This window comes from Arachis ipaensis, chromosome B2 (assembly GCF_059453495.1).
Source record: "Arachis ipaensis isolate K30076 ecotype BB chromosome B2, ASM5945349v1, whole genome shotgun sequence".
NCBI lineage: Eukaryota > Viridiplantae > Streptophyta > Magnoliopsida > Fabales > Fabaceae > Arachis > Arachis ipaensis.
The window spans coordinates 45624467-45635544 of NC_142437.1; the positions used below are offsets into that span (position 1 = coordinate 45624467).

The 11078-nt window shown below is 39.2% G+C and overlaps 1 protein-coding gene and 1 pseudogene across 1 annotated transcript; one reads left to right on the plus strand and one right to left on the minus strand.

The window, feature by feature from the left end:
- Positions 1-2347: 2347 nt before the first annotated feature.
- On the minus strand, positions 2348-4686 carry LOC107627231 (putative receptor protein kinase ZmPK1). Its single transcript, XM_088505842.1, has 3 exons — positions 4671-4686; positions 2816-4129; positions 2348-2544 (listed from the first exon to the last, which is right to left on the minus strand). Exons 1-3 carry the CDS (start codon positions 4684-4686, stop codon positions 2348-2350), a joined length of 1527 nt encoding a protein of 508 aa, XP_088361968.1.
- A 215-nt stretch (positions 4687-4901) lies between these two features.
- LOC107627232 (protein FAR1-RELATED SEQUENCE 5-like) lies at positions 4902-6439 on the plus strand (annotated as a pseudogene).
- Positions 6440-11078: the final 4639 nt, after the last annotated feature.

Genomic DNA, 11078 nt, shown 5'->3' on the forward strand with positions numbered 1-11078 from the left:
TTGAGAAGATGACCCGAGGTTTGAATACTTCGGTTTATAAATTTTATTGGGTTTGTTACTTGTGACAACCAAAACGTTTGTAAGAAAGGATGATTGCTTGGTTTAGAAACTATACTTGCAACGGGAATTTATTCTGAATTCTAAACCATCAATCATTCGTTCTTCACCAAGTCACCGGCCAGTCAAGAAGAGGAAGCGAGGACCTGGGAATGATGATAACAGATGCCAAACTCACCTCTCCCGTAGGGGCTAAACATAGAGGTGTTCTAACTGTGGTGCTCTAGGTCACAAGAAATCAGGCTGCACAAAGCCTAAGAAGAAGGTATCTTCCATTCCATTCTGGTATAGTGTTCAGGTTGGGTTATATTTACTTGTGCTAAAAAATGTTCCTTATGTTTTTGTTTCTGTCACAGGTCCTACCTGCATCTCAGCAAGCTGCCAAGCTGCCAAGAAGAGGTACTAAGGTTGCAGGTTCACAACCCCCTGGCCAAACAGTGCAAAGAGGGAGACTTAGCAAGAAATCATGCTCTCAACCCAGCCCTGCTACAAGTCATTCCAACACAGCAACTACTCAGCCCAGCAAACCAGTAACCAGGCCCAGGAAAATGGCAGCTAGGTCCACTGATAATTCAACCCAGCCCAAGATTCAGACCAAAAATGTAGCCGGACCTGCACCACCTCAGTCCAACCCTAAAGCTCCTTCATCCCAACCTTTTGCCTCAAAAGAGCAGTGCAGCAGCTTCCTCCACTAGCAAGAAGCCCTCACACAGTCAACTAATTCAGAGGAAGAGGCATTTCTCTATTATCCAGACTGGTGCACCTCATATCCCAATGCAGAAACTCAAGCTAATGGCAAAATTGCCTCCTAGTGCATGGGGCAATCTTTGAAGAGGATTAGTTATGTGTTTTGGCTGTTATGCTATTTCATTAAGTCTGAAACAATGTTATGTTGGTATTTTGTTATTTTGTTATTTGTTCCATGTGGTGGACAAATTTTAAGTTTGTTTATGAACTATGTTGGTCTGTGTTTTTTCTGTTTAAGTACTAACGACAACTCTGTAATTGGCCATTTTGGCTTATGGATGCTGTTGTGAACTTTATTGTCACTGTTTTAAGAATCATTGCTTAATGTTTTATCCTGGTGCACATAATTGTTCTTTACATGTTTTCAACACATTTTCACTGCTTCATGGTTGGAAATTTGCACAACACATTTTCACTACTTCAACACTTTTCATTCATTCATTAAAACATCTTCACAGGGGATACATCACATTACATCATTGTAGCAATAAAAGTAACAGTATCAAATAACCAAAACAACACACAAAAATCCTACAAATGATGTTCTAATCATCTCCTGATTAGATGTATTCCATATGGTTACCTCCAACTGTGTGGATTATGCAGCAACAAATAGAGAAACCCAATCCACCCAACTACCCCTAAAGCAGCTACAATCCTCAGCTTTCATTCGACATCCTTCAACCTTGTCTTCAACGTTGTAATCTTTTTCCTGCATCTTGCAATCTCAGAATCCCGCAGCGCTCCTCCAGCTTCTGGGTCTGCCCACCTAAAGAAATCACAGCCATCCTGAACCTATCACCACCCAGAACTCATAAGATGAAGGAAACCCAGATAGAAAACCTCAATCTTAGAAATTACAGGCCAACAAAATACCTCATAGTAGACACAACCCCAAAATCGTCGGCCTGGGTTATCCTTCGTCGTTGAGGTTTGCAGAATCGGCCTCTCCCCATGCCCACATACCATCTCCTTCACAGGTGTTCGAATTCTGTCCGATCTTGAACCCTGGGAAGCCATCCAATCGGCGTCTCTATCCCCGTCCTCCACTTCGTCGAACCCTAGCATAGCTTTCTTCCTCACAGCCTTCGACCCAACATCTTCTCCTCCTTCTCCCACAGTGTTCCCTTTTATTATTAATATTATCATTATTAATATTATTATTATTATCATTAATTAACAAACAGTTAAGGAGAGTAACGAACTCAGGGGCATAATTATCCGTCGGACCATTTTAGTACAAGTGTCAACTTCGGGGACGATTTTGTTTAAAAAAAACTTAGGGACAAAACAAATTTTTGACCCCTACGTTAGGGACCAAAATTGAACTTAACCCTAATACAATTATTAGATCATGCATTCCTTACTCCTACTTTTTTGTAGGAGTACGATAAACTTTCATCAAAATAATTATAAAATATATCTCATTTTTTTTAAAATTACTAATTAGATTTTGATCCCTCAAATTTTTGGTTTTTTAACTTTTTTCTTTTTTTTTATTTCAGATTCAGAGGCATTCAGAGAAAAGAAGCAGCTAGGTTTTTCATCCAATTTCAATCCCTGCCATTCTCATCCTCTTTCTCTGCTGCAAATCTCGTTCACATATCCTCGCCGCCGCAACACGCCTCCGCCACCGCTGCAACCTGCTGCCGCCACCGCGCCCTACTTCCGCCGCCGCTCCCTGCTTCTGCCACCGCGCAACCTGCTTCTGCCGCCTTCGCGCAAGACTTTGCCTCAACGCTTGGAGGTTAGTTAATCATTATGCCTTTTCAATTCATCATTTCGTATGTTTTCTTCTTTGTTCTTTGCACTATTACTTCTTCAATCTCTTTGACCCTCTCTCTGACTTTGACCTCCACACACACACTTTTTATGTTGTAAATGGTTAACACATGTTGTGGTTATTGTTGGTGGTGGTAATGGTGGTATTTCTCATGTCAACTCTCTCTACATGTTACTATATTTATTAGCTTTCGGTGTTTTATTGGCTTATTCATATGGTAGTTGTAACCTCGGCAGAGTAACACGGAACAAAAACCATGTTTCAATCGGCGAGTGTTCAACAAGAACATGGTCTTGTCCATGATTTTGTATCCCATATTGGTCGATTTGCCTTTGATTCCAGGTTCTTCACCTTTGGCTCTAATAATTGCTAGTTTGAAAACCCACTCAGGCGCCATATACCCTCTAGTTTCTCTTATCATTGAGAAATTGCGATCGTTATTGAGAACATCCCTGTTCAATAACTTGGACAATCCAAAATCTGCAACCTTGGGTTGATAATTTGAATCCAGGAGAATATTTTGAGGTTTTATATCACAATGCAAAATCCGTTCCAAGCATTCTTCATGTAAATATTCCAAACCTCTTGCTGTTTTGAGAGCGATGTTATACCTCTTGCTCTGATCGAGTGTATTGGATGAGAGGTTATCTGCCAAAGAACCATTTTCCATGTACTCATACACCAATAGCCGATGCTTTCCCTCAGCACAATAACCCCACATTTCAATCAAGTTCATGTGGTTGAGCCTTCCAATGATGCTCACTTCAGCAAGGAATTCACCTTCTCCTTGCATAGCATTATTGAGTTTCTTTATAGCAGCAATTCTTTGATTAGACAAAATAGCTTTGTATACAATGCCTCCTGCACCCCTTCTAATCTCTTGGCTGAATTCTTTTGTCGCCTTTTTTAGCTCAGAATAGCTAAATTTTCTAAATCCCACTGTTGCAAGATGATGGCCATGTGGATCTATGCTAGAATTCTGCTTGCTCTTGATTAAGAACAAAACAACAAAGACACAAGCCATTTCAAGAACTCCAATTGCAGTGGCAAACCACAAAAGGAAGCTCACAAAATGGCTTACATGCTTTTTTGAATACTCTCTATGAATTTTCACAGAACAATCACTGTTTCTGATGACAGAGTCTTCATAGCTGGTGGGAAAGCTCTTCCCTTTGGGCACTTTCAAGTAGGTTATAGTTCCTGCGGCTCCTGGAAAATGTCTATTGAGCAATTGTGTTTTTGTATAGCACTTGAACAGGCTCGCACCGTTGTCGTATGAATATTGAAATCCTTTGCAATTAGAATTATTCAAGCACAAACTTTCACAATGAGTGTAGGTAAAATTTGGCAAGTAATAAGCGTCATAGCCATAGAACTCAACTTGGCCCAGTTCCAAGAAAGTTACCTTCCTTTCATTAGATGTAGCAGCAAATATGGATTCACACCCATAAGACCAATCACTTTGATTCTTTACTTTGTATCCAGGAACACATGAGCACTTCCTTCCCTTTTTAAGATCAAATCTGCAAACACTATTAGCACCTGAGTGGGAAAGAGGGGCTAGTTGTTATTTTTTTAATTTTTAATTCTTGATAGTTAATTATATATAAGCCGAGAAGGTGGAAGGCACGTATGTTGTGCAACTTGAAAGGATTGCCTAGTTGTCCAAAGTGAACGTAGTGAAGGGCTATGGAAGGGGGCTACAATCAATCAACTCAAAGAAAGCAGTGTGTTTAAAATGGGGTCCTTTCATTAAAGGGCATATGCATATCTAATCTTGCGAGCAATTTGTTTCTATGGACTGAGGTGGTAGCCAAGCAAACTTCGTGGGGTTCTCAAAGGGGAAACAATGTGTTCTTCAGTGGTCGCGAGCGGCGGGAAATTTGTGACATGGGATCAGAAATATAGATAGATTGAAAGATAGAGGATATATACTCTTTATTATTTTTTGTCCTTTGCACCCACCGCATGTATAACTGGCATTGCCAATTGTTATTGTGTTTCTGTTTTTACTCTTCAAGTTCCACTATTAGATTTTGGATTCATGCTTCTTCATTTTCTCCCTTAATACAATAAATGAAACTTGTGTCCAATTCCATGATTCCTAAGATTGACACTATTGGATTGATTTTAATTTTAAAAGATTGTGATTTTTGATGGCTGGTACTCGATGTGCGGACGATATCAAGTTCAATGGTTCCACTTCTACTGTTACTATTTGGTCTCTATTTTAAAATTATTTGTTCTTATCATGTTTGGCAATTTATACAAACTTTAGTTTCATTTTGAATTGTGTATTGGTGTTTAGGAAGTTATGGGTCATGAATTTTCTCATGAAGGGGTTAATAGCGAGCATATATCATATGATCAGTATGAGCAGGAGGAAGAAAAACATGAGGAAGTTGACGTGGATTATATGGATGAGGACAACACAAATGTGGAACCAATGTTCGATTATCACGGCTTCGATGAAGGGTATAACATTGACTCACTCGAAGACATTGGGATGATTGAATTTTGGAACATCAGGGATGAAGATGTATGTCATTTTCACTTTTCTAATGTCGAAATTGCATTTGAGTTCTACAATAGATATGGAAGGACAAGAGGCTTTAGTGCTCGGAAGAACAGGACTAGGAAGAGTTGTGCGGGCATACTTAAGTTGAAGAATTTTGTATGTCATCGCGAAGGATTTAGACCGTAAAATAATTATGTGATTGGAAACTTTAAGAGAAAACCTACTCCCGAGCCAAGGTGTGGCTGCAGTGAAATGATGGAGATTCGTCTAGATGCACCTAGTAGTCGTTGGTTTATTTCTTATTTTTCTGATGAACACAATCATCTGCTTCTGGATCTTCGGTTGACTGGATTGCTTCGTGGGCATAGATTCATGTCCGAGGTTGATATTGGCCACATGATTAACATGAAAAAGGGTGGGATTAGTGTTGGGCAGATATATCAGGCATTAGCAAATCAGGAAGGTGGCTACGAGTATCTCTCTTTCACGCAAAGGGACATGTACAAAAAAATAGCAAAGGAGAGGCACCAATTACCCGGTGATGCATATGCAGCTTTGAAGTATCTAGAAGATCAAGCAACAAATGACCCTTCTCTCTATTTTAATCATCACATGGATGCTGATGGTACTTTGCGTAATTTATTCTGGTACGATGGTCTCAGTAGGGCAGATTACTCATTATTCAGCGATGTGCTGGCTTTTGATGCTACCTATAAGAGGAATAAATATATGTGTCCATTTGGTGGTATTTTCTGGTGTCAATCATCACAATCAACACAATTATCTTTGCTGCTGCTTTAATTTGCGATGAGGAAAAAGACACATACAGGTGGTTGCTACAACAACTGAAGGTGGCAATGAATGGGAAAGCACCTGTTTCGGTTATCACGGATGGTGATCTATCAATGAAGTTTGCCATTGAGAAAGAGTTTCCTAATGCACATCATAGATTATGTGCATGGCATCTGATTCGCAATGCAACAAGTAACATTGGCAAGCCCCAGTTTACCTCCATGTTTAAAAAGTGTATACTAGGCGACTATGAAATTGATGTATTTCGTCAAAAGTGGTTTGAAATGGTTGAGGGATTTGGTGTCGAAAACAAGAATTGGGTCCTAGATATGTATAAAAAGAGACATTCATGGGCAACTGCACATATAAGAGGGAAGTTTTTTGCTAGTTTTCGGACTACTTCTCGGTGCGATGGATTAAACTCAATCATTGCAAAGTATGTCAATTCAAGGTACAATCTGGTTGAGTTCATTCAACACTTTAATCGATGTGTCGACCATATAAGGTGGAAAGAGATTGATGAGCGAGATTTTTGCCAGTAAAGAATATCATAAAAACAGTCGCGTTGTAGATATAGTTTCCAAACCAACAAAAATCCCTTTTGTGCAAACGTTTTGGTTGTCACAAGTAACAAACCCCTTTTTAAATTGATAACCGAGTATTCAAACCTCGGGTCATCTTCTCAAGGAACTGCAGGGAAGTATGTTCTTATTATTGGTTATGGAGATTGTAAAATTGGGGTTTCAAGAATGAGGAACGAGTAATTTAATGACAAGTAAATTAAATGGCAATTGAAAATAGATAAATATTGTAAAGCAAACTCTTGGTAAGGTATGAGAAATTAGAGGTCATATCCTAGCTATCCTTATCAATGATGATGATGGTTGAATCCTAATTCCACTTTATTAACCTTTACTAAGATAAAGGAAGGTCAAGGGATTAATTGGTTTGATCTTCGAATCCTATTTATTTTCTAAGAAAAGATTGGGATTATGGAAGTTCAATTCAATTAACAAAGATAACAATTATCAATTATGCTGTTGAATTGGATAACTTTTGAGTTACTGATTTCTTAACCAAGACCAAAAGGAGAAAAATAAATCTACTTGGAATGAAAATATCTTCAGAGTAAAAGTAACAATAGCATGAATAAGAGTAATCAATATTAAACTGAAATACCTCAAATAATCATTAATAAAAGAGTAATCTGTAACATGAAAGGATTCATAAAGCAGCTTGCAAAAGTAAATAAAAGGAATATTGAACCTGATCAAAAGAGATAATCCTGAAAGTGAATAAAAATCCTAAATCTAAATCCTAATCCTAAAGAGAGAGAGAGAGAATCTCTCTCTAAACTAAATCTAATTCATGGAAAGTGGAAATTGGCGAGCTCTCCTTGAATTGATGTATTCCCTCACTTCATAACCTCTGGTCTATGCCTTCTGGACTTGGATTTGGGCCAAAAAGGGTTTCAGAAATCGCTGGGAGCGTTTTCTGCAATTTCTAGTGCGTGGCCTCTGTCACGCATCCGCATGGGTCACGCGGTCGCGTCGTTCGAAGCTTTTCCTTGCCATGCGGTCGCGTCAATCATGCGACCGCGTCATATTCGTTCTGCTTAAGGTGCGCGGTCGCGTTAGTCATGCGGCCGCGTCGTTGTTGATTCGCGCTTGGCACGCGATCGCGTCATCCATGCGATCGCGTAGATGCCTAGTTTCTTCAAGGACTCCGTTTTGTGCTTTCCTTCCATTTTTGTATGTTTTCTTTCCATCCTTTGAGTCATTCCTGCCTTAGAAGATCTGAAACTACTCAACACACTAATCACGGCATCGAATGGAAATAAAGGTAATTAAAATAATTAATTTTAAAGTATAGGAAACATGTTTTTCACATACATCACATAATAAGGAAGGAGAAGTAAAACCATGCAATTAATATGAATAAGTGGGTGAAGGATTGAATAAATCACTCAAATTAAGCACAAAATATATCATAAAATATGGGTTTATCAACCTCCCCACACTTAAACAATAGCATGTCCTCATGCTAAATCCAAGGTAATAAGTAAGGTTAAAGTGATGGAATGTCATGCAATGCAATCTAATCTAAATGCAACTACCTAAATGAATGATGCATCATGCAATTCTACTTTTTTTATTCGCTCTCTTGTATATAAAGCTTGCATGTAGCTGAATTAATTCACATTCTCAAGAATTCATATATGTATATATATATATAGCCAAGCCTTAGATAATCGTAAAGCACTTTTACAATTGAGATGGGAGAAAAAAGCATTTTATGAACTTGCAAGACAATTAGATAATTCAAACAGAGATAAATGTTAATGAGCTATTGAACCCTCACTGGATTTGTGTTTACTCTCTAGTCACTCAGTGTTTATTGGGTTAATCACTCTATTCCTCTTTTTATTCTTCCTTTCTATAACTTTGTTCTTCATCTAACCAATCAACAATTATAGAATACAGTCATACCAAAAATCATGAGGTCTTTAATTAAGGTTGTAATGGGGCCAAGGTAAAGGTAAAGATATATGTATAAGGCTAAGTGAGCTAATAAGTGAATCCTTAATTAGACTAAGATCTCACCTAACATACATACTTAGTAAAACAAAACTTCTTTACCTATTTTCCCATATTTTTCCCACTTTTGGATGTTACATGCTCATGTTTCAACCTTTGTTCTTATTCCATGTGCATTGCTTTTTATTTTTGCATTTGGAGAATTCTTTTGTGTTCCCTTTATTAAATACTGAAATTTTTATTTTTATTTTTTTTATTTTTTTAATGCACATGGTAATTTAATCACTTTGATTTCTCATGAGCATGCTTCCCAAACATTTCTTAGTTTGAGTTATTTTATTCTTTTTAACTCTTCTACCTTTTGTTTTTATCATCCATGTTCCCAATAGGTTTCCCACATTTAAACTATTCATAATTTTCTATCTTAAGCTAACCAAGGATTCAACTTTTTGTTTTTCTGCTTAAGGCTAGTAGTGTGGCTAATAGAATAAAAGGGGATTTAAAGGCTCAAGGGGGCTAACAAGGGTGATGTGAAAGGTAGGTTATTTTTGGGATAAGTGAGCTAAAATTAAATAATGGCCTCAATCACTCTTTTGGTATGTATCTATATTCTATATTCTATATTCTATAATTGGACATATAGATTAAAGCAAAGTAAAGAACATTAGAATATAAAAGAAGGGTGGAACACACAGGAATAAAAATTATGGTTTAAATGTAACCATACAATTAAGCTCAAAACTCACAGGCTATGTGTTCTCTAGCTCAAAAATCATTTATCACTTATGTATGTCATGCAGGTTTAGTTAAAAATTCTCATTATTCTCAATATAAAACTTATATTGAATGGCTTTAAAGTTCTAGTGTTTCTCCTTGATGAAGTGTTGTTAACTAACATGTAATGCTATATATACAAGGTGTGGGTTGTTTTGATTCTGTTAAAGTCTCTAGTTTACTTCCTTTTTCTTTTCAATCTATTCTGAGTTATCTTATGCTAAAAAGGGTAAACTATACTAATCCATCCACAATTTCTATAACTAATAAGTTAGAATTACAACTAAGTGGCTAAAATATGAACTAAAAATGCAAAATGCAGAAATAGAGTAAAAATACATAAACAGTAGTAGTGTATAAGTACTCAGAAAATAAAAATAAAAATAAAGAAAAAAATACAGAAAAATATCCAAAATAAAAGAAATAAAAGAGTCTGTAGTGGTTCACCAAGATAATACGCCAGAGATGGCGATCTCCCCACACTTAAAATGAAGCATCGTCCCTGATGCTCACTCAAGCAGGGTGTGAATGGGTGTCATCACTAGAAGGGATGGTAGTTGGTGTCTCTGTGGTGGCTGGCTGGGGGTCTGACTGCTGTAGAGGAGGGGCTGTCTGAATGGGGATCTCAGGATCTACAGCCTGGATCTGATGTGGGACCGCTGCCTGTGGTGCAGCCTGCTCGGTGTCTGCCTGCTCTGCCTCTCCATGGGGATGGGTCTCTGCCTCGGGCGCATCCGCCTCCTCCTCGGATGCCTCAGATGGTGTGTCAGGCTCGGAAGGGATGTCACCGGATCGTATCATCAGCTTCAGGTGCTCATAGCGTCGCTTGTTGCGACGCTCCATTTAGTCAAGTCGTCGAAACAAGCGGTGCACCAGATGATAGACAGGCTCTGTGGCAGGTGAATGTGCAGTGGTGGTGGCAGGGGTAGGTGGTGCAGCAGTGGAGGAAGAGGGACCGTCAGATGGTGTAACTGTATCATCAGCAGTGGCAGTCAGGAATGGAGGTCTGTGGCCCAAGGCCAGAAAGTTCCTGCTGTGCGGGATAATCTTTTTGCATTCCGCAGCAGGTGGCCTCTCATCAGCATCCTCCCATGGCACGTCAGCTCGACGGCCCAGCTGTGTAACCAGATAGGGAAAGGGAAGAGTGCCGTGGACGTGGACCCTGGCCATGTAGTGCCGGATATAGCATGGCAGGTATAGGTCCTTACCCTCCATCACACACCATAGGAGGGTGATCATAGCGGCTGGTATCTCAGTCTCGTGAGTACTCGGCATAATGTAGTTGCTGAATATCTGATGCCATAGCCGAGCCTCATCGTTCAGGTAAATCCACTTGATCCCTTTCGGCATGGTGGTGTTCTGACCCATGATCCAAGGAACTGACGGGTCAAGGGCAATCCGGGCCTTGACTGCATCCCAGTCAAAACGCATAAAGCGCATATCCTCCTCAGCTTTTTGATAGCTATCTGTCTGATCAGTCTTAGGCAGAAGTTTCAGATCCTCTTCTATTGCCTCCTCAGTAACCAGAATCTGCTTCCCTCTGAGGTTCACTACATCTAGGGAAGTTTTGAAGTAGTTGCAGTAGAATTCCCTAACCCAAGATGCATTAACCTCAGTTAGAGGTCTCTTCAGAAAGAACCAGCCTCTTTGTTTGATCTGATCAGAGGTATATTGCTGGAGTTCTTCTGGGATCTTCAAAGTCCGCTCCAGGTATAGGTTCCTGGAGTTTGCAAACACGGCATACTTCAGCTCACAGTATCGGTTTGCAAACTTTATTGAGTCATTGGCGGGAAGTAGCTGGTCGGCCTTTTCCTGCGGGGTAAAGGCTTTCTCCCGCAAGGAGGCATCATGCATGAGGTCGATGATAGAC

Coding starts and splice junctions, on each gene's coding strand:
- LOC107627231 (XM_088505842.1), bottom strand. Junction 2,545..2,815: donor TTCCGTGTTACTCTGCCGAG/GTTACAACTACC, acceptor CTAACCTCCAAG/CGTTGAGGCAAAGTCTTGCG.